General features: G+C 30.7%; 10 protein-coding genes across 10 annotated transcripts; 5 read left to right on the top strand and 5 right to left on the bottom strand.

The window, feature by feature from the left end:
* Window positions 1-369: 369 nt before the first annotated feature.
* BX663DRAFT_426961 (40S ribosomal protein S6-B) lies at window positions 370-1095 on the top strand (the record flags this gene model as incomplete). Its single annotated transcript, XM_051522588.1, has 2 exons — window positions 370-711; window positions 784-1095. 2 exons carry the CDS (start codon window positions 370-372, stop codon window positions 1093-1095), a joined length of 654 nt encoding a protein of 217 aa, XP_051386829.1.
* Window positions 1096-1247: 152 nt separating this feature from the next.
* On the top strand, window positions 1248-2293 carry BX663DRAFT_465090 (uncharacterized protein). The gene is made up of 2 exons (XM_051524033.1): window positions 1248-2022; window positions 2094-2293. Exons 1-2 carry the CDS (start codon window positions 1264-1266, stop codon window positions 2190-2192), a joined length of 858 nt encoding a protein of 285 aa, XP_051386828.1. The 5' UTR covers window positions 1248-1263; the 3' UTR covers window positions 2193-2293.
* BX663DRAFT_493972 (uncharacterized protein) lies at window positions 2165-3698 on the bottom strand. The gene is made up of 3 exons (XM_051525430.1): window positions 3258-3698; window positions 3113-3173; window positions 2165-3042 (listed from the first exon to the last, which is right to left on the bottom strand). The coding sequence occupies exons 1-3, from the start codon at window positions 3612-3614 to the stop codon at window positions 2246-2248; spliced, it is 1215 nt and encodes a 404-aa protein (XP_051386827.1). The 5' UTR covers window positions 3615-3698; the 3' UTR covers window positions 2165-2245.
* A 1610-nt stretch (window positions 3699-5308) lies between these two features.
* Window positions 5309-6025, bottom strand: BX663DRAFT_572715 (uncharacterized protein; the record flags this gene model as incomplete). Its single annotated transcript, XM_051532137.1, has 3 exons — window positions 5309-5639; window positions 5720-5737; window positions 5880-6025. 3 exons carry the CDS (start codon window positions 6023-6025, stop codon window positions 5309-5311), a joined length of 495 nt encoding a protein of 164 aa, XP_051386826.1.
* A 1826-nt stretch (window positions 6026-7851) lies between these two features.
* Window positions 7852-8639, bottom strand: BX663DRAFT_493970 (uncharacterized protein). Its single transcript, XM_051525429.1, has 2 exons — window positions 8078-8639; window positions 7852-7992 (listed from the first exon to the last, which is right to left on the bottom strand). Exons 1-2 carry the CDS (start codon window positions 8613-8615, stop codon window positions 7985-7987), a joined length of 546 nt encoding a protein of 181 aa, XP_051386825.1. The 5' UTR covers window positions 8616-8639; the 3' UTR covers window positions 7852-7984.
* A 1740-nt stretch (window positions 8640-10379) lies between these two features.
* On the bottom strand, window positions 10380-12920 carry BX663DRAFT_557490 (hsp70-like protein; the record flags this gene model as incomplete). The annotated part of the gene is made up of 5 exons (XM_051531768.1): window positions 10380-11934; window positions 12034-12114; window positions 12187-12291; window positions 12380-12690; window positions 12874-12920. 5 exons carry the CDS (start codon window positions 12918-12920, stop codon window positions 10622-10624), a joined length of 1857 nt encoding a protein of 618 aa, XP_051386824.1. The 3' UTR covers window positions 10380-10621.
* A 2367-nt stretch (window positions 12921-15287) lies between these two features.
* On the top strand, window positions 15288-16692 carry BX663DRAFT_465078 (nucleoside diphosphate kinase). The gene is made up of 8 exons (XM_051524032.1): window positions 15288-15334; window positions 15404-15433; window positions 15499-15612; window positions 15702-15741; window positions 15847-15883; window positions 15957-16151; window positions 16219-16317; window positions 16418-16692. Exons 1-8 carry the CDS (start codon window positions 15307-15309, stop codon window positions 16556-16558), a joined length of 684 nt encoding a protein of 227 aa, XP_051386823.1. The 5' UTR covers window positions 15288-15306; the 3' UTR covers window positions 16559-16692.
* BX663DRAFT_493959 (uncharacterized protein) lies at window positions 16537-17131 on the bottom strand. The gene is made up of 4 exons (XM_051525428.1): window positions 17043-17131; window positions 16941-16964; window positions 16829-16871; window positions 16537-16769 (listed from the first exon to the last, which is right to left on the bottom strand). The coding sequence occupies exons 1-4, from the start codon at window positions 17091-17093 to the stop codon at window positions 16657-16659; spliced, it is 231 nt and encodes a 76-aa protein (XP_051386822.1). The 5' UTR covers window positions 17094-17131; the 3' UTR covers window positions 16537-16656.
* Window positions 17132-17271: 140 nt separating this feature from the next.
* BX663DRAFT_547951 (peptidase C65 Otubain-domain-containing protein) lies at window positions 17272-18386 on the top strand (the record flags this gene model as incomplete). Its single annotated transcript, XM_051531046.1, has 5 exons — window positions 17272-17355; window positions 17433-17516; window positions 17599-17644; window positions 17782-18300; window positions 18355-18386. The coding sequence occupies 5 exons, from the start codon at window positions 17272-17274 to the stop codon at window positions 18384-18386; spliced, it is 765 nt and encodes a 254-aa protein (XP_051386821.1).
* A 693-nt stretch (window positions 18387-19079) lies between these two features.
* Window positions 19080-21070, top strand: BX663DRAFT_482541 (uncharacterized protein; the record flags this gene model as incomplete). Its single annotated transcript, XM_051524440.1, has 4 exons — window positions 19080-19185; window positions 19263-19297; window positions 19381-20773; window positions 20850-21070. 4 exons carry the CDS (start codon window positions 19080-19082, stop codon window positions 21068-21070), a joined length of 1755 nt encoding a protein of 584 aa, XP_051386820.1.
* Window positions 21071-21395: the final 325 nt, after the last annotated feature.

The following is a 21395-nucleotide window of genomic DNA, read 5'->3' as shown; positions in this document are numbered from 1 at the left end:
TTTGACATTACAAATCCAACTATTAAAATTAGAACAAAGGAAAATTATTACAATTGTTCATCACATTCATGACATTATTTTTTTTTTTTCGGTGGAATGAAAAAAAAAAGAGGCTGATTGTTTTCTCTATTCTAGTTGAACATCGCTAATCCAGCCACCGGCTGTCAAAAGTTGATCGAAATCGAAGACGAACGTCGTCTGTGAGTGTTTATAAAAGAATTATTATTTTTTTTTTGAATAAATTGTTGATTACGCTTATTTTGATTTAATTGGAATTTGTATTGATTTTCTTTTTCTTTTTCTTTTTCTTTTTTTTTCTTTTTTTTATATTATTTTATGGACATTAGCCGAGGTTTCTATGATAAGCGTATGGCCCAAGAAGTCTCTGGTGATTCTCTCGGCGATGAATTCAAAGGTTACGTTTTCCGTATTACTGGTGGTAACGATAAGCAAGGTTTCCCTATGAAGCAAGGTGTTCTTTTGCCCCATCGTGTTCGTCTCTTGATGTCTAAGGGTCACTCTTGTTACCGTCCTCGTCGTACTGGTGAACGTAAGAGAAAGTCCGTCCGTGGTTGTATTGTCGGTTCTGATCTCTCTGTCTTGTCTCTTGTTGTTGTTAAGCAAGGTGAACAAGATATTCCTGGTTTGACCGATACTACTGTCCCTAAGCGTCTTGGTCCTAAGCGTGCCTCCAAGATTAGAAAGTTCTTCGTAAGTTATAGATAAAGACATACATTCATATATAGATATATATTTTACTTATGCATATTTAAATGATAATAGAACTTGTCTAAGGCTGATGATGTTCGTAAGTATGTCATTCGTCGTGAGGTTCAACCTAAGGCTGAGGGTAAGAAGCCCTACACCAAGGCTCCCAAGATTCAACGTCTTGTCACTCCTCTTACTCTTCAACGTAAGAGACATAGACAAGCTCTTAAGCGCAGAAGAGCTGAAGCCTCTCGCGAAGCTGAAGCTGAATACAAGCAATTGCTTGCCAAGCGTGTTAAGGAACAAAAGCAAGAAAAGTTGGAACGTCGTCGTACTTCTTCTATGCAAAAGTCTGCTTCTAAGCAAAAGACTGCCACCTCTGCTTAAACAGTTAAATAAATAAATTGGAGCTTTTTTTTTTTTTTTTATTTATTTATTTTATGTTATTGTTTGAGGGGGAAATTAGGTATTAAGGGATACATATATTTAACTTTATTTAAATATGATTATCTTTCTTTTTCTTTTTTTTTTTTTTTTTTGGACACCTTTACAGACATGACTTCAAATAGTCAGGAAGATTTCATTTATTCAGCTCAAGAATACTACGAGGATATTGATTCAGACCATGACACTACTATCCAAGATGCTATCCCACAAATACTTGATTTAAACTTGCGTGGTGTTCATATTGAATTGGATAGAGAAACACTTGTTAATTTACCAGAAAGTTTATTGATTGCCATGTTCCCTAATGGTTTAGTATTAGGCCCATCTGAAGAGGAGGAGGAGGAAACAGTCTTGGGTACCGAAGTTGATTTTGATGCAGCATGTTTACAATACGTATTAAAGTGTTATAAAGAAGCACAGATGATAACAGAGGGAAGAAAAGATGAAGATGAAAGATTAGTATTTGCATCGCTTCCAGCAGCACGTTATTATCCTTCATTACTAGATAAACAAGCTATCATTGTTCTTCGAGAAGAATTAGAATATTATTGCATTGTCACTACTAATTCAACTCTTACAGTTAATCAGATCAAATTATCTGCAGGAGAGTATTTAAAAAGACAAGATCAAGTGTTTACTGCACTTGAAAAAAATATAGAAAGAGACAATAGTGCCGCTGAACACCATTTGATCGACATGCTATGTGATGCTGGATTTTCAAAGGAAAGCACGTGGGGTTATAGAGAACTCGAACCTAAACATACTTGCATCATAAGCATGAGTTTAGTTACATTAAAAACAACAGGGCCCAGTCATCATCATCTTGCTACAGCACAAAAGCTACTTTTATTTTGGAGGAAACCTGCAGTAAGTGAATAATAATAATATTTTTTTTTTTTTTTTTTTTAAAAAAAACTAATCATTTTTCTGTATGAAAGAGAAAATATTGGTGGGATGGAAATACAGTGAAAATCAAAGGAGAATCTATTCGCTTATGGGCAAGACGTACATGGACTTTAGAATTAGCTCTAATTTAAATACCCCCTTTTTTATTATATATTTATTTATTTATTTATTTATATGTCTTTGTTTATTTATAATTTCCAAACTTTTTTAATTCTTCACAACTTGTTAATTTCATATTTAAAGCTTCTTGATATCTTTTCTCATCACGACCCACAAAACCAAAGGCACCACGAGCATTATTTAATTTCATTTGTTGTTGTTTACGTTCATATAAACAAGATTGCTGCAAAGAGCGCACCCAATCAATTTCAACTTGTTGTTCAACTTTAGACAATTTATAATGATTTTGAAGATAAGGTCTAAAAGCATTAGGCTCTACATAATAAGGTACTTTATGTGTTGATGTCATACGTGGTTGAGAATAAACTGAAGTCGATTGAAAGGAAAAGATGGGTGTTTCGTCTGTTAATAGACCTGAAAACAGAGTATAACCAAATAAAAGAAGAAGTGGTAAAATTTGTAAAAAGATGGACCATCCTGATCTTTGTTGCTGTTGCTGCTGGTGTTGTTGCTGATGTTGATAATGTCTTTGTCTATTAAAGGTACGAGCGCGAAAACCAGGTCCAACAAAGGTGGCACTACTAAATCCTGCTGGGCCACCAAACGAAAATCCTCCACCTCCTTGTCTATGTAGGTTTGCCATATTAATACCACCGCCCCCAAAGAACATATTAAATAAGTCTTCAGGCGAAATTTCTTCTCCAAATGGTGAAGCTCCGTAGTTTTGTGCTCGATATCCAGAAAATCCAGAAAATCCCCCTCCTCCTCCTCCTCCTCCTCTTTGCTCAGGATCTCCTCCTCCAGCATCATGAATGGCTCTCTTTTGAGGATCTGATAAAACTGTAAATGCCTTGGAGATGACTATAACAAGAAATGAATTAAGAACTGTGTTTATAAATATTTATATACATGTATATAACAATTTAATTACGTTTAAATGCTTCATCAGCACCAGGTGTCTTATTCTTATCAGGATGGAATTTTAGAGCAAGCTATAAAAAATAAATAAATAAATAAATAAATAAAAAAGAAAAAGATTTACACTATAGTTGGTTCATTAAACTGAGTAAGATTACCTTCCTATAAGATTTTTTGATCTCGACATCAGTACATTGACGGTCAAGTTTCAAAACTTTATAATAATCAGTACCACAAGCCAAAATTTCTCGAACTTCAGCTGTTTGTTGACTACTCGATGAACTTTCTTTTGTCTTTGGTTTTTCTTCAGTCGAGGGCATCTTTGGTGAGGAAGATGTTGAAGAGGTGGAACTCGCAGCCTTTTCAGCTTTTGCTAAAAATTCTTTTGCCTCATCTGTTGGATATAATTTAAGCGATTTCTTTGTTAAACGAAGCGCTGCTTCATAATTCTTGTTTCCGTAATGATTTTTTGCAATTAAAAGACAACGAAGTGCCTCATCTTTATTTATTTCCATTATTAGCTTTTGTCAAAGGAAGGAAGGAAAAAGAAAAAAAAAAAGGGAATATGAAGGCTTATTGGTAATATAAAAAATAAAAAATAAATTATATATACACACATTCACATATTTGTATATATGAAAGTAGCGGAGATTCAATATCACAAACACTACTACAGTTCATAGTTAAACTTTAATAAGGGTTAAAGATTCCACTATAAAATATAACAAAATTTAAAATCTTTCACAGACTCATAATATTAAAAAAAAAACTTCTTCATTCACTAAGAAGTAAATAAGGTAGAAAGCTTGACTTTAAATGCTATTAATAGTTTTATTTTGAGGAAAAAATATATTTATATATAAAGACGAGCCTCGTCAATTGGCTTGTTTTATAGAAGAGAATATTGCAAAATGTATTTTAATTGGTGATATGTTGAGAAACTCATAAAATATCCCTGAGAATGTAAGTAAAAATCTATGTATGGCTTTCTCAGGAACTAAAAACATTTTCTTATTCAGTCTCTACGACCCTATTAGGAAGAAGAAGAAGAAGAAAAAAGATAATGAAATGTACTGCGAAAAGAGATACAACAAAGATAAAGGAGCTAATATACAACATTATCACTCGGGTATAAGGTAGTATATGTTTGATTTTCGATATATAGGTTACTGCTTATATTTTGATATTTAATTAGAAATATTATGGCACCTATACTGAAGAATTTGAAAATAACATTGTAATTTGTACCTACAGTTTTTACACTTCAAATACAGGCGATGTTAGTTTTTTTTTTTTTTTGGATGAATTAAAATTGATTTTTAGACAAAAAAGAAATTAGTTTTAGACGAAAAAAAACAGTGCTTTTCAGATGTTTACCTGTAAAAATCTAAATCCCTAAAAGGGAAGCCGTGTTTACTACGGCGATTCATGAAAATAAAAATAAAAAAATTAAAAAATTGATCTAGTTGATCTAGTGGGGAGGAACATGGAAGGATGATCGTAGTCATTCTAGATATATGACGATATGAGCGACATATTCTTAGCAGCATTATAATCCCTTTGCCACAGTGTTCGACAGTTTTTGCAAGCAAGAACACTGGAACCTTTCATATTTTCTACTTTTTTGAGCGAATCATCGTAGCATTTGTAGCATATTTTTGATGTCTTGAACTCATCAATAGTTATCGCCAAAAGATCACCTTCTTTCTCCCTCCTCTTAACCGCCCTCAACAAAACACCAGTAGCACCGCATTTATTTCCTTTAAGATTTATGCCATCTTTTCCAAACATTCCTGCTCCAAAAACTATTAGCGGGACCTTGGTGGCATCTTGACTAAACTTTGCGGGCCTCCGTTTTACTCTATATTGTGAAATACGTCAATTAACGTGAAAAAAAAAATAAAGTCTGTTGGCTTACTTGGCCACAATCAATTCGGGAACACATGAGCTATTTTTTTCCTTTCTTCTTCTCTTTTTTTTTCCTTTGCTTTCGGTCATATTTCTTGCCACTGTTTATTATCATATTGACCATGATCTGCGCCGCTTTTTGCCTTTGTTGATATACGTAAACCCGATCTTTTGCTCTTTGAAAGTCATAGAAATTGAACAAAACTTGTCTGTAGCGTAGCATATACTCTACATACTTGTCGTATAATTCAGATTGATTTGTCTTGGCCGTAGGCATTTCTGATTCAATAGACGTGATACCTCACTCATTTTTTAGCCTTTCCATCTTTTTCTGATAGTTTTTGGATCCAGTCATAGTGTAATATTCTTTCGTACTACATCTTCTTATTTGTTGGGAGTCCCCCAACCCAACAGCCGCAATAATTACAGACTTCCTACCAGGGTTGATAAAGGTAGGCCTAGAAGTACTCTCAACTTCACTATAAGTAAAATCTTGGAGTGTCAAGTCATGTAATCTAACGGTACTATCTTTGCGTCGTCTGTTGAATACAAAGTCGATTGCAAACCCGTCTGACCTTACATAATTGTTGAACAAGATTGTATTCTCTCCGTTTGGCATTAATTGTGATATACTATAGTTTGTCAACAATTTACTATTAGTTTGTTTTTTTTTTATAAAGATATATATATATATATTTTTAACAAAACTTACTCTCTAAAGTGCAATTTACTAAAATTAAAAAACACGAGAGAAAAATTCTAGTTTCTATTCAAACACACACGGTCACATAGTATTTTTGGATGTATATGCATAACCGCCTTCAGATGCCCCAAATCTATTGAAGATCCACTCACTCTCTTATCTCTTGAACCTCCTATTACCATCAACATTCCTTACTAAGAAAGTGAGAAAATCAATTGATGCCTGGCTTATACGCTGGCCTTCTATATATGCAATTCTGCTTGGAGATGGATTATCTTGCTTCACTCCCAAATCCCTGAACCCTCTGATCATCATCTTCTTTCAATACAATAACGATTTTCTGGCAGTTAATTATCATCACTTATACATATACTTTATCATTTTTCCTTTTATCCCAAAGGGGTTTTTCTTTCCTTTTTTTTTTCATAGCGATCTGGCCAGGACAAAACAGCATATATAAATGCTATGTGCTCATTGGTCATTTTTTAATTTTTTAAATAAAATTCTTCTTTAATCGTATTCTAGCAGTTGTTGCCTCCATTCGAACTCTATATATAGTATGATTCGCTGTCAAAAAAAAAATCTTTGTTCAGCAGAAATTGGCTCAAATGAATGAAATTGGGCAAGGAGAATAAATTCAAACTGTCAGAATACAAACTGAAACAATTTTTGTAATCTCTAGTTGAACAGAAACAGTTTTCAGCATCTCATATCAATTTTTTATTAGAGTAACTATCAATAATTCTGTTCTCAGCGTCGTTCATCTAGAAAAAAAAATCAGTATTGATCACTATCAACTGTAGCTTATGTGCTGCTTTTTTCTTTCTTTCTTTCTATATTTGTGTTGCAAATGATTTATTTTTTTTTTTTGCCCTGTCTAAATCATATTCTCCCCTGTAGTGGCTGCAGTCTATTTCCGGAAAAAAAAAGTTGCAGTATGATAACTGTGTTAACTACCCATTAGATAAGAAATGATTATACATAAAATTAAACAGCTAATAGGGGAATAAGCAGTGTTATGTAACTAATAACATGTTGTGCTTATTTATCATGTCAAAGCAATAAATACATAATATTACGATGATTCTCTTTGTAAGATTATACTAAAAGCAAAACATATATTTATATATTTATAATCGACTGTATAGTATAGTATGGATTTAAGCTTATATACGTCTTAAATCAACCAAGTGATTAATATACTTTTTACAAATATAAATTACTAAATTATCATAATTATGTAGATAACCCATTAATTATGAAAACTTTAGGTTCGATCAAATATCTAAAAGGTAGTTTTTTTTTTTTCAACTCTTATTAACTTGTTGGTGTAATTCTTTTAGAAGAATTTTTTTTATGATCACTAAATTTACTCTTTCTACTTCTACACTTGATTTGATTTATCATTCATTTACTATTTAACATGTGTATACTATAAATAAAACTGAAGATTATTTGCTAACAATATTATATACTCTGCAAAACGTGTGTGTGTGTGTGTCATTATTTTTTACTCCTTAATACATATTATATCATTTAATTGATTTTCCAACCACTTTATTTGATGATTGGATTAATATACATCATTAAGAGGGAAATGAAAGCCTGGTATTACTGAAGCTAAAATACAAAAAATTTTCCTTTTTTTTTTTTTTATCAAGTTGAATAATCATTAGTAAGGAAAAGAATAAATAACATTTGGTTCCATAAATAAAGTCTCTAATTTAATAGATATTAAAAGAAAAAAAAAAGGGCTTAGCGTAAAGTATATATTATTTATTATAAATGTAAATCATCGTTTATTCTATTTTGTATTATAAAGTTAATAGTTTCCCAAAAATAGAACCCTTAAAATAGAATGATCTTTATATACGTATAAATATTCTTTCAAGCTATAAACGAAGATACTAAAAAACCGAAGCTCAGTAAAATAAAGCATCATATCTTTTCATATTATTAACTTTTTTTTTTTGTATTTACTTAAAAATAGATATGTTAAATTAGATATAATGCAGTCATTGAACATATTTCATGAATTTAGCAAAATCGCCAAATATGATAACTTGATCTGAAAACATTGCATATACAAAAATTTATTAGTTTCATATAAATATGTACTTCAGTAGCTATAGAAATCACTACTATCATGTTATTCTGTATTTCTTTAACAAAACAATTAAACACAGAAAAAAAAAATACTCTCCTCACGAAAATTAGCAAGCAAGTAAACAACAACAATTTATAAAAAAGATAATAAAAAAAAGGGGGGGGGAATCACATAAGTATGCAAGAACATAAAGATGTCTTTTCTTTTTTTTTTTGACATTCCTTAACTTTATGATTTATAATATTCATGATGTATAATAGGATGATCGAAGGATGTTGGACTTGGTTGAGCAGATGATGAAGGCGTTAAAGGGAAGATAGTTGAAGCCTGTGATAATTTAAGTGGTGGTAGAGTGTTATAAACCGACTTTGTTTGATGGTTTGCATTATTAAATGAGTATGTATGATTAGATGAAGGCGAAATGGGTGGTGAACGAATTAGATGGTTATAGCTTGCTCTTTCTTTCATTCTAAGTGATTGTCGCTTGTTCTGAAACCAGATCTGAACTGTTCTTGGACTCATTCCAAGCTGTCTTCCTAATTCTATTCTAAGCTCAGTGGAAGGAAAAAATGTTTGTTCAAATACACGATTCAGGATATTCAATTGAGAACTGGAAGCTCTTTTTCGTTTTGCTTTAACAGGTTCTTCTTCATATACTATATCATTTTTGGATAACAATAAATTTGAAACCTTAAGTCTAGCATTAGATAAATTTCTTTGTTGATATGATTTATAATCCTGCTGAGGCAAAGGATTCAAAATGTCTGAAAGTGAAGGTAAAATACAGGTTGATTTCATAACTTTATTATTATTATTGTTGTTGTATAAATATAAGCAGCAGAAAGAAAACGAAGAAAAAAGCTTCTTTTTTTTTTGTTTTTTGTTTTCTATATTTATATTAAATTCTATATTACTCTCGTTCCCCTCTATTTACTCCTCCTTTTTCAATAATTCTTTTTTTTTTTTTTTTTTTTTGTTGAACTGTTATAAATTAGTTCTCCTTTTTTGTAAATCTATCTCTTTATTACTAAATGAATCCTTTCTAATGTTTGTTGTCTATTGACATTATAGATTTCAATCTAAACATATATACTCCTTTCGCAAGCATATGAGTATGTATATATAGATATATATATAGATAGATATATATATATATGTGTGTGTATGTATATATTCATAAAAAAAAAAAAAGATAAGGAGTGTAGTGGAATAAGAATGTTAACAAATAAGTTTCATTGCCACCATACGCACACATACATACATACATACACATATGTATATATAGTACTCATATTTATTTTGTTATTAAATAGTATTTTTAGATATAAAGCTCATATAGGAGAAAGGAATTATAGCCACATACTACAGTAGAGAAGGAGTTTTTTTTTTCTTGCTTGCTTGCTTGAATAAGTTATAAATCTCCCTTCTATCTGTAATTAATATATACATTCAAATAATAGTGTAAAATATAAATTGATGAAATTGTCTAAACTTAAAAAAAAAAAAAAAAAAAAAAAAAAAAAAAAAAAAAAAAACTGAGGATTATAGTGTATTTGATTTATTATATAAATAAATATAAACGTTTAAATTATTTATGAGGAAAAAAAAAACACTAGTAAATTATATATATCTCTTCTTTTTATATATTTATTCTCCTCAACAACTCTCTGAATAATCTCCTTCACACATATTCAATCGTACAATATAATATAGAGTCTCCTCTTTCGATTATAAATGTATATGCGCTTTTTATGTTATATGCATATATGTATATCAGCTTTTATATGTTAGACAATGTATAGTCTTAGTTGTATATGTATACATGTATATATATTAAGATATATATATATATCTTCTAGAAATAGACCGAGTATCATTTTGTAAGTATAGAATGGCGCATGCCACCCCACCACTATGTCTATTATTGTATGTATATTTCTTTTAATATAGGGACTTTTTATTTATTTTAATATAACATAGAATAAAGATTAAACGAAATTAATTAAAATATTATAGGCTATAATGAGATATTGTTTTATATATTTATAGGTATACAGATATATATATATATATTATATGTGTATGTGTATGTGTGTGTGTGTTCGGATAAAACGCATTGATTACCTATCAAACAAGGGATATTCTCAAATTAATTTCATTTTACTGTTAACTAGTTTCTAAGCGTCTAATGAGGATTAACATAAAAGATGATATCCATTTATGGGATCTATTTGAATGTGTGATACATGATGTTCATTTTAAATGAGTTCACTATTGTAAAAAAAAAAAAAAAAAAAAAAAAAAAAAAAAAAAAAAAAAGCTTATTTTCTTTTATACATGTGTATTTATTTATTTATTTATTAAGCAGAAGTGTCATATTTAACTAGAAAAGCTATGAGGGGCATTAATAATAATAAAAAAGACATCAAGGTTACTAAACAAATTATCTGTTTTTTTTTTTTTTTTTTTTTTTTTTTTTTTTTTTTTTTTTTTTTTTTTTCGAACTAATATTTTTAATATGACATTCTAATATCTATTTTTTTTTTTTTTTTTTTTTTTTTTAATTCGGCATAATTTATTAATTAAAATCGACTACGAATGAATTAATTGTCAGACAAACCATTTTTTTTTTTTTGTAATGATTTCATTTATGATAGAATCTTTTAATGTAGATTCATACGGTATTATTTTTCTTTATGTAAAGTGCATATATATTTATAAACAAGTGCAAAAAAAAATTAAACAAAATAAAAACATTTTTTTTAAAAAAACATATTTCTTTTTATAAGTATGAAGTTGAAATATTAACGACGTTGGGAGTAAACATGAGCGAAAGCACGAGTAGAAGCACGCTTCAACTTAGCTTGAGCAGCCTTGAGATTATCGGCCTTAGCTTCATCAGCAGAGATTTCCATAAGTTCCATGGCTTCAGCAAGAGCGGTTTCGATAGCTTCACGATCACCACGACGGAGCTTCATGTTGACATTAGGATCAGAGATGTTGTTTTCAACTTGATAGACATAGGCTTCAAGGTCTTGCTTAGCTTGAACAACAGCTTCACGTTCCTTATCAGCATCAGCATTCTTGGCAGCATCTTCAACCATACGATCAATTTCAGCAGCGGAGAGACGAGTAGAGTTGGAGATGGTAACATCAGCCTTACGACCAGTGGTCTTATCTTGAGCGGTAACCTTCAAGATACCATTAGCATCCAAATCGAAGGTACAGAGAAGTTCAGGAGTACCACGAGGAGCAGGGATAAGACCAGAGAGGGAGAATTCACCGAGAAGGTTGTTTTCCTTGGTCATCAAACGTTCACCTTCATAGACAGGGAAAGTGACAGTAGTTTGGTTATCAGCAGCAGTGGTGAAGACCTTGGACTTTTGACAAGGAATGGGGGTGTTACGAGGAACAACAACAGCCATGATACCACCTTGCATTTCAACACCGAGAGAAAGAGGAACAACATCCAAAAGAAGGAGGTCTTGAGTCTTTTCGTTACCGGCTTGGTTAGTAAGGACGGCAGCTTGAACAGCAGCACCATAGGCAACAGCTTCATCAGGGTTAATGGACTTGTTCAATTCCTTACCATCAAAGAGGTCTTGGAGAAGAGATTGAATCTTGGGGATACGAGTAGAACCACCAACGAGAACAATTTCGTTCACGTTCTTCTTATCAATCTTGGCATCCTTGAGGACACGTTCGACGGGTTCAACAGTACCTTGGAAGGCAGCAGAGTTGATTTCTTCAAACTTGGCACGAGTGATGTTAGATTGGAAGTCAACACCATCGAAGAGAGAGTCAACTTCAACGGTGGTTTGAGTCAATGAAGACAAAGTACGCTTAGCACGTTCAGAGGCAGAACGAAGACGACGGAGAGCACGAGCATCACCAGTGATATCCTTCTTGTGCTTACGCTTGATTTCTTGGACAAAGTGGTTGACAAGGTTGTTATCGAAATCTTCACCACCCAAGTGAGTGTTACCAGCGGTGGCCTTGACAGCGAAGACACCACCAGAGATGGTCAAAAGAGAAACATCAAAGGTACCACCACCCAAATCGAAAATAAGAACATTACGTTCTGTCTTATCGTTAGCATCCAAACCATAAGCAATAGCTATATTTATATTGAATTATCAGTTTACACATATCCTTAATCTTATAACGTTGCTTTTTTTTCTAAAAATATATATGTATATATAAATATATATATTACCGGCAGCAGTAGGTTCGTTAATAATACGGAGAACATCAAGACCAGCAATGGTACCGGCATCCTTAGTAGCTTGACGTTGACCTATAATAATCAAAATAATTTAATTATCCACACTATTTTATAATACACAGATATATATTTATATATACTTACTGTCATTGAAATAAGCAGGAACAGTAACAACGGCCTTTGAAACCTTCTTACCAAGCTTAGCTTCAGCAATTTCCTTCATCTTGATAAGAACCATAGAAGAAATTTCTACATTAATTTATCATATTAAAAAAACGTTACAATGCAAAGCTACTATTTTTTTTCCTCTATTATATTCATGGTCGTTTTTTTTTACCTTGGGGAGAATAAGTCTTGGTTTCACCCTCGAATTCAACTTGAACAAAAGGGCTTTCGTTCTTATCGATAACAGTGAAAGGCCAGTTCTTCATATCTTCCTTGACTTCAGGATCATCGAAACGACGACCAATAAGACGCTTGGCATCGAAAACGGTGTTCTTGGGGTTCATGGCAGCTTGATTCTTAGCAGCATCACCAATAAGACGTTCGTTATCGGAGAAAGCAACATAAGAAGGAGTAGTACGGTTACCTTGTTCGTTGGCAATAATTTCAACACGTTCACTTTCCCAAACACCAACACAGGAGTAACTATTTTAAGATGAAAAACAGAAAAAAAAATATAGTTTTAGATTTATCGTAAATGGTAAACTGTTTATGTGAAATTGTAATAATGTTGAAATATATGCATTCACATGTATATATATATATATGTATGTATGTATGTATATATGTATATGTATATGTGTATGTATAACATTTTATAACACTTACGTAGTACCCAAATCAATACCGATAGCACCCTCGTATTCAGCAGACATTTCAACTATTATATTAAGCTCACAAAGGAGAAAAGGGAAGGAAAGAACAACTGTCTTGTTTTCTTAAAATTGTTATACAGTGAAAAAAAAAATTTTAAATGTTCCGACTAAATATGCAAACAGTCACCTATAGGTCACAAAGCCACAAAAAGTAATCCTCATATTATGCATCTCTAATAATTAAGCTTTATGCATTTTTATCATGCAAAAGAAATTTAATAGCATGGTAATATATATTAAAATAAATTTCTAGAAAAAGAAAAATACATGCATTATAACTAAAATGAATTAAACAAAAATATAAAATACACAGTTTGATTGTATTCTCTAAAATATACAATATTCAAATTTCCTGCTTTTTTATTGCAATAATATACTATTAGTTTTTTTTTTCCAAAGATTCAGATGAACACGAGTATTTTATATACCAAAAATTCCTTTGGACTAGTTCAAAATACAGGGAATAAGAAAAAAAATCCCCATCTTTATGGGTTCAAGTAAAAAAAAATGTAGAAAGAGAAAAGGAAGGGAAAAAAAAGGGGGGAGTATAGATATTGCATCTAATGTTTTTGAATACAATGAATGAAATAGGAATCTATAAATAATATTAGCAGTAAAGATTAGCATACTATGTTGTATTAAATTTACAAGTGATAAGATTTGCTAGAGAAGGACCCAAAAAGTTTTCTACTATGCTAGCTTAGTAAATGAGTTGAGAGGTCGTTTAGGTAGCATATTGATGATATACGAAATAGAGTTAGCAATAGCTGTAGGGATGTTTTAGACTGGTGTGTACATGGAGGAAGCATTGCATGATATAGGTGAGCTTGTATTGTAGACATGAGCAAAGTTTGGGTATCCATCATAGAATATAACTACTATGTTTAATAGAATAGGATGGGATGTATAGGCGATCAAAGGATTGGATCCAGGGATCGAGTTGAGCGACACACAGATAATAACTTACTGTATGTGTGTTGAAGTGCCCGTTGAATATTTTATCTTTTAAGAAAATCGTTGTTGATATTTATGAAATACTGAAATAGTATTGCTGTCTAATGAGACGGGAAAAAAAAAGTCTTGGTAAAGAGTGTATTTGTAAGTTTATACCATTGACCTGACATGAGGTTAGTAATATCATGGTAGTAAGCATTTGAGAAGAGTGCATCATCAGGAAGTGAAAATGAACCATTGAATAAACTTGATTTGCATTGTATGTGTGGTATCGTTCTCGCTGTGGAAGATATTTTATACATATCTCGTATTACTTTTGTTAAAGAGTAGTATGTGAAACATCCCCCCCGAAGATTGTACGTAAGCAAGTATCCTAAGTTTATTCTAATTGTCTCTGCTGAGCAACTGTAAATCTAAAGATAACCAAATCATACTCCATTTAAGGTTGTATCATTTGCTTATACAATCGTGTGTCGATAATAATTTGGAGAAATCAAATGCATTGATGCTAGTATGTTTGAGAACTTGCATAGAGATATGAGGCTTTTCTGTATTATGCTGAATAAGATTCTTGACACTAAAAACATCAGTATCTTGGAAAGAAATACCAAAATAGATAGAAAAAGAAACTCTTGACGAGGTAAAGGTTGAGCATATAAAATGTAAGTTGTATTATGATTCGATGTAATGAGAATTGCACGCTTGGTTAGATTCTATCGAATAGCCAAGTTGTAAATTATGCTGCTGATATAGATCGAGAAGTCTTTGTAAGATTTGATTAGAAGCGAGCAGTGCAATATTATCCACATAAAATAAGCAGTCAACACTAGATATTATTGTATTTGATATAGAAATAGACCTAAATAAAGCTGACTGGCTGACCGTTAATATAGTAAGAATTTAGAAATGATGACTGAATAGTGCTCCGAAATGCGTTAGAAGTAGGTATGAATCTAAATAAAGCAATTTTGGATAATAAAACTTCAATGGAGACATCAACAAATATGTGTTATAATAAAGTAAAATAGGCCGGAGTATTGGTTGAAGAATATTCCAAATAATACTATGATCCATAGTATCATAAGGGGAGGGGATATTTGGGTCCCAGAATCTTACTTCACCTTAAGGTTTTCTATCTATGCAAATAAGCCTGTTAGTATCAAATTTGATCCATTGTTCTGTTAAAAAAAAAAGGATAGCAACTTCAATATAGCTAATAAAAAGCATGATGTGTAAAATTGAAAAAAAACCCAACAATTTAAAATCAGCTTTATAAGAATAAGCAGCATACATTATAATGACATATGTTATGTTATTTTTATCTCCCCGGTTTATTGATTTAAAATTTCCCCAAATAAAACAACTATAACAAGTAACGCAAGTCTTTTTTTTTTTTCTTTTCACCTTCTTTCCCATTTATATATTCACCAACATGTTTGCTCGTACCATTGTTCGTTCAGGTATGTATAAATATACCTATATATAGAAGTCATAAATGTTATATATTTATACAAGCTACTATAAAATAGCTGTTAGACCTGTTAGTTTTACAGTAAAAGGTAATGAAGTCATGTAACATAGTGTATTGTATATTAATGATAAAAAAACAAAACAAAAAATCCAGCTCGTACTTTCACTACTAAAGCACGTAATACTACCACTAAAACAAGCTTCCATTTGACTTTGGCTGCTGTTGGTGTTGCTACTGCCAGTGCATTCTCTTATGCCTATTTACAAAGTACGTGTATTCATTTTATTATATTGATAGATGGAAGCAGTGCTACAAAGAATGATGTCCTTTTTATTTACAAATTTTAAAAATTATAGAATCTATTGCTGCTGACTCTAAGCCAATTGCAGGTGTTCAGTAAATATGTTAATATGAACACAGATCTAAAATGACTGAATACTAATTATCTCTTTAAATATAATTTATTAAAAAAAAAAAAAAAAAAAAAAAAAAAAAAAAAAGGGGAACGTTTAGTGAACGGACCTTCATTGCTGTTAAGGTATTTTAAATTATGGAAACTTTTTTTTTTCTAACAATAAATCTAATAAATATAATTTTTCTACTAATTTTAGCCTGATGGTGTTCAACGCGGCTTGGTTGGTAAGGTTATTTCTCGTTTCGAAGAACGTGGTTACAAACTTGTTGGATTAAAGGCTATTGCTCCTTCTAAGGAATTGGCAGAAAAGCATTATGCAGATCTTAAATCTCGTCCTTTTTTCTCAGGACTTGTTAATTACATGACCAGTGGTACACCTGTTATTGCCATGGTAAGATAATGAATACTATTTGTATAGTGTGAACCATTTATCTTAAAAATTATATATTTTCTTATAGGTTTGGGAAGGAAAGGATGTTATTAAGCAAGGACGTGCAATGATAGGTGCTACCAACCCTCTTGGATCTGATCCTGGTACAATTCGTGGTCAATATGCGGTAGGGAGTTTTTTTTTTTTTTTTTTTTTTTTTTTTTTTTTTTTTTTTTTTTTTTTTTTTTTTTTTTGAATATACGGATATTAATATTATAAATATTTAGATTTCTGTTGGTCGTAATATTATTCATGGTTCCGATTCCTTTGAGTCTGTAGAAAAGGAAATTGGTTTATGGTTTGGTCAAGCTGGTGAGCTTATTGATTGGACACCTGCCAACGTTGATTGGGTTCAAGCTGATAATTAAATAAAGAGATATAGGCATACATAAATGAGCTTTATTATGTGTATATATGTATATATGTATGTATGTGTGTATATGTATTTGAATATCTATGACAATGTTTATTTTTTGTCGTTTGCTCCTTGCAAATTAATACCATTATTGCTTGATGTTTCTTCCATTTGCTGTAAAAAAGAACGTTCTAAGGTGTCTATTTTTTTAGACATTTCATCTACTATATAAAAAAAAAAAAAAAATATTGAGTACGTTAAATATTTTAATCTAAATAGTTACATTTTTTAGTCATTTTATCGCTTGCATCATCCAATTTAGCTTGCTATTAGAATGTCTTATTTATACTATACTACAATGGTAAATAACAATAATAATAATAATAAAAGCTTACAAGTTTATTTGCTACATCCATAAACTAATTTTATTAATTGGTTTAACATTATTCTTTCAGGTGAGTATATAAACATGTATTGCTAGTATTATGTGTATTTACATAAGAAGCCAAGTCTTCAGATGTTCCCTGTTCATCCATATTAGTTGTCATTATTATGCGTTTTGATAATAGAAGAAATTAAAAAAAAAAAAAAAAAAAAAAAAAAAAAAAAAAAGAAAAAGAAAAAAAAAGTGATACACACATGTACATAAGTCACGTAATAAATAAAAACAACCCCATATAGAATTTAACTCTTTTTTTTTCTCGGTTTCTGTGTTAAATAGAAAAAATGTCTAATCAAGAAGAATCAGTACTCTCTGATGAACAAATCTTACAGTTTGAACAACAAATAAAAGATGAAGAAGCTCAAAAAGTACATTGCTACAAAAAAAATAATAATAACATAGCCGTCATTTATAATCATGTTGTCTAAAGATTGAATTTAAATAGATACCATTAGTTTGTCAAAAAGAATCTATTTCAACGCTTATTGAAGAATATAAAGACAACATGCCTTTCTTTAAGAAGGTTACTGTAAGTGTATATATATGTATATATATAAAAAAAGAACTGAATAGATGTATCTTAATATATTTAAATATGTTTGTTAATGTAGAATCTAAATAACGATCATGATAGTATAAGAAAATGTCGTGGGGATGGTAGGATAAAGACAAATAAATAACACCATCATAAACATTAATTGATAAATAATATAGGCAACTGCTTCTTTCGAGGTATTTGAAGAATATGTAAAGATTTAATTCAATTTAGACTTTTAAACAGGTTTTTTTTGAAGCTTTTGCTTTTGCATGGTTTGAAAGCGCAATTAAAGATAAATGTATATACAACTTACGACTTGAAAAACTTAAAGAAACAGAGAATTTATTACAACTAGGCGGATTTGAAAAGTTAGCCTATGAAGACTTTTATGAAGTAACACTACAACAATATGAATCCTTAAATAAGAACGATCCTGATATGCTTTTGATTGGATTTCAAACAGATGAAATAAGTAATGCTATTGTAATGCATTTTCGGTTCATAGCTTCTGCTTACCTTCGTATTCATTCTGCTGAATATGAGCCATTTCTAATTGATGAAATGATATCTATTGATGAATTTTGTTCAATGCATGTTGAAGCCTTTGGTAGAGAATCAGATCATTTACAAATCATTGCTCTCAGTAAAGCATTAGATGTACCTATACAGATTGTATATTTAGATGGGGGTATAGATGACAGAGCAGCTATACATGAATTTTGGCCAAATGAAGACGATAAAACTAAGACGCCTATTAAATTAATATATAGGCCAGGTAAGGATACATATTATGTATACTATTTTTTTTTTGTTTCTAACATTATCCTAGGTCACTATGATATTTTGTATAACAAATCATAAATTGTAAATCCTGAGTAGAATACTTGTTTGACATAAAGGAAGGAAAAAAAAATTAAAACTTGAATCAATAATAAAGATTATAATAAAAATACCAGCAAAAATTGTTAATAATCATTAAACATTAGTAGGAATTACAGACCTTTACATATTTGAATACTTCAAGATCAAGTACAACTGAAAATATTTATAGCATAGCAATAATGAATATTTTTAATATACGTGTCGTGATTATTATGTACTATTGTTATTTGTAGATTATCCCTGCTAAATACTATGATTGAAGATTAAATGATAATAATACACATATCTAAGTTTATTGCATTCCTCTTAATACAGTCGATCATTGTTCTAGTCAAGATATAGATTCACAAGCAAATACTATTATAGTTTATGTATTATGCCTATATCAGATGTAATTGCTATACTTTGTAAGTAAACATAATCATTCTATCACTATGTCGAATACATACATATATGCATATATATTTATTCTTTCTAAGATAACATATTCGAGAATTATATCTCAATACAATCTTTTGCGTAGAAATCATGTATTTTGGACAAAATTAAGAAAATAAAAATTAATAAAAAGTTATATACACCCCAGTGTATCATTCTCAATTCATGACAAAATTGTATTTTTTTTTTTTTTTTTTTTTTTTTTGGTACCTAAATATATTCATCTAATTAACAATGGATAATATTGATGAATTGATAACAGTTAGTGAGATACCACCTACAAGGCAACCAAGTGGGTTATCATTTTTAACGAAACTAGACAATAGAACTTACTCTGGAGGTAAAAAAAAAAAAAAAAAAGAATTGACTCAGAATGAAAACTGATCCTTAAAAAAAAAAACTTTACTTGTATATTAGAGGCAGTTTCAAATACTTCTTCCGCATCACTACTGGTAATAAAGTGTATTAATAATATATTTTTTTAAACAAAAAAAAAATACGCAATTACTAATATTTTTTTTCGTGTTATCATTAGCAAACTCGTGAAGATTCAATGGGTTCAAAAGGAAAAGGCAAATCTTACAAACAAACATTTATTGATAATTGGTTTTCGAATACTACCCTACCAGAATCGCATGTTGAAGATTCAAATCCTCATTGGGGTTTAAGCAAGACTTCAAGCCATATAAAAGATAGTCATCGAACTGAAGAACTTCCTTCATTAACTAATGATTCTTTACGATTACCTGAAGATGATCATGATAAAAATTCACTTTGTTCATTGCCTGATATTGCTTTTAAGGAGCAGTCAAAACGAGAGACAGAGGACCAACAACAGCTTGATTTATCATTTACCATAAATGGATATTCTGGAATTGTTGAAGATCATCGTATTTTATCAGAGGATATTGAGGATGATTTATTACCACGTTCATTATCACTACCCAACAATGATTTTTATCACCAAGGATCTGATATCAGTTTCCCTGATACAAGTTCTGACACTACCACTGCCCCCTATAATATTGACAGTCCAGATAATTATAATTCTTCTGGTAGCACAAATTCAGATACAACAGCAACTACTGCACCTTATCTTGTAGATACTCCAGATTGTCATGATGTAGCATCCAATCAAATAGATGATCTTCTTCTACCTGATAATAATAATAATAATAACAGTCCTTCTTTAGATTCTTCTCCTATATTTGATGATCCTTTAAAAGATCTTCCTGAAATTGACAGTATGAATAACACGCTTGATCGTTCTAATTCTTCCGAGTCATCATTGCCTGATACAGCACCGTATAACCCTACAGATAGGATTGATTATAGCAATAGTTCTCCAGATACTTTACCTTATGAAGTCAATGATACTATACCAAATGATGTTCATGATTTACCGGAACCCTTATTTTCTAGTGACGATCTACGTAAACAAGAAAGCACGACATTATTTAACGATCGTCTATCTTATCATGAAGAACTAGTTACCTCTCCACCTAGCTTATATTTAAGTGATGAAGATTTACTCTTAGAAAGTATGAATAAAGAGAATGATACGAGCACGCCGAGTACTCTGGCTACTTTTGTTGGCTTAGCCAAGCAGACACAGCAACAACAACAACAACAAGAAGATGATTATCTTCTTCATGATGACTTGACAGAAGAGGATATCCTTCAATTAGAGAAGCAGACGACAAGTATAACTGTACATGAACAATTATTATTACCTAAACCAACACTATCATCCAACACTATTAAAAGAAGACGATCGCCATCCCCTTTAGCAAGCCATACTCTTAGAGAAAGTCAACTTATAAGGCTTGATAAGAAACAAGTTCGAAGCAGTATAGTTAAGAAGCCTACTACAATTGATGAATTTTTCTTATCCTCTGCTAATTATATAAAGAAAGAGATTGAAATAGGTAAGAAAGCAAATAGAGTGTTATTATTATTATTTTTCAGTTAGAAAATAATATATCTTTTTATTATTATTATTAGAAGAAGAAGTTGGTAAGGACTCTGCAACACCTCCATTTGCTATAAGTAGTAATGAAGATATAAAGAAGCCAGAGGAGCTTTTAAGGCAAAGATCCTCATTTCATCAGTTGGAGCAACAAGAAAAAATACAAGAAAAGAAGACAAAATCCCTTATACCGCCGGATTCAAGAAGATTACCCAGGTTTGGGTTATCTAAAAAGGTTCCTAAAAAGAAAGAATAGATTCTATGTAATAGGGGCATAAGTATGGCTGTCATTCACTTTATGAAAACTACTCTTTTTTTTATCATTCATATTCACTTATTTACATTTACATATACGCTTGCATGTTTCATTGTACATAGAATAACATTCCTATCCTCATTCCCTTTTTATCATCATCTTCCTTCTCCTCTTTTTTTCATGTAACTGTTTTTTTTTCTTTTCTCTTACAATTTATGAAATATAAACGCTTTTTTTTGTTATCTATCTTTACATATACATATACATGTATATATGTATATATATTAAATAAAGTGTCTTTTTTTTTGATAATGCATAGAATTAA

The sequence above is a fragment of the Cokeromyces recurvatus genome, assembly GCF_025118155.1.
Source record: "Cokeromyces recurvatus strain NRRL 2243 chromosome Unknown BX663scaffold_2, whole genome shotgun sequence".
Classification (NCBI taxonomy): Eukaryota; Fungi; Mucoromycota; class Mucoromycetes; order Mucorales; family Mucoraceae; genus Cokeromyces; species Cokeromyces recurvatus.
Note: the sequence above shows the minus strand (reverse complement) of the source record. Positions and strands in the feature narration are given on the sequence as shown.

Bases quoted from the DNA above. Each gene is read 5' to 3' on its own strand.
- BX663DRAFT_465090 (XM_051524033.1), top strand. From the start codon at position 1,264: ATGACTTCAAATAGTCAGGAAGATTTCATTTATTCAGCTCAAGAATAC. The intron at 2,023-2,093 runs GTAAGTGAATAA...TCTGTATGAAAG, and splicing joins TATTTTGGAGGAAACCTGCA to AGAAAATATTGGTGGGATGG.
- BX663DRAFT_493972 (XM_051525430.1), bottom strand. From the start codon at position 3,614: ATGGAAATAAATAAAGATGAGGCACTTCGTTGTCTTTTAATTGCAAAA. The intron at 3,174-3,257 runs GTAATCTTACTC...TATTTTTTATAG, and splicing joins TCAAAAAATCTTATAGGAAG to CTTGCTCTAAAATTCCATCC. The intron at 3,043-3,112 runs GTAATTAAATTG...TTCTTGTTATAG, and splicing joins TGCTGATGAAGCATTTAAAC to TCATCTCCAAGGCATTTACA.
- BX663DRAFT_493970 (XM_051525429.1), bottom strand. From the start codon at position 8,615: ATGAAATCAACCTGTATTTTACCTTCACTTTCAGACATTTTGAATCCT.
- BX663DRAFT_465078 (XM_051524032.1), top strand. From the start codon at position 15,307: ATGTTTGCTCGTACCATTGTTCGTTCAG. The intron at 15,335-15,403 runs GTATGTATAAAT...ACTATAAAATAG, and splicing joins TCGTACCATTGTTCGTTCAG to CTGTTAGACCTGTTAGTTTT. The intron at 16,318-16,417 runs GTAGGGAGTTTT...ATAAATATTTAG, and splicing joins CAATTCGTGGTCAATATGCG to ATTTCTGTTGGTCGTAATAT.
- BX663DRAFT_493959 (XM_051525428.1), bottom strand. From the start codon at position 17,093: ATGACAACTAATATGGATGAACAGGGAACATCTGAAGACTTGGCTTCT. The intron at 16,965-17,042 runs GTAAATACACAT...TAATAAAATTAG, and splicing joins CTGAAGACTTGGCTTCTTAT to TTTATGGATGTAGCAAATAA. The intron at 16,770-16,828 runs GTAACTATTTAG...TTTTTTATATAG, and splicing joins CGATAAAATGACTAAAAAAT to TAGATGAAATGTCTAAAAAA.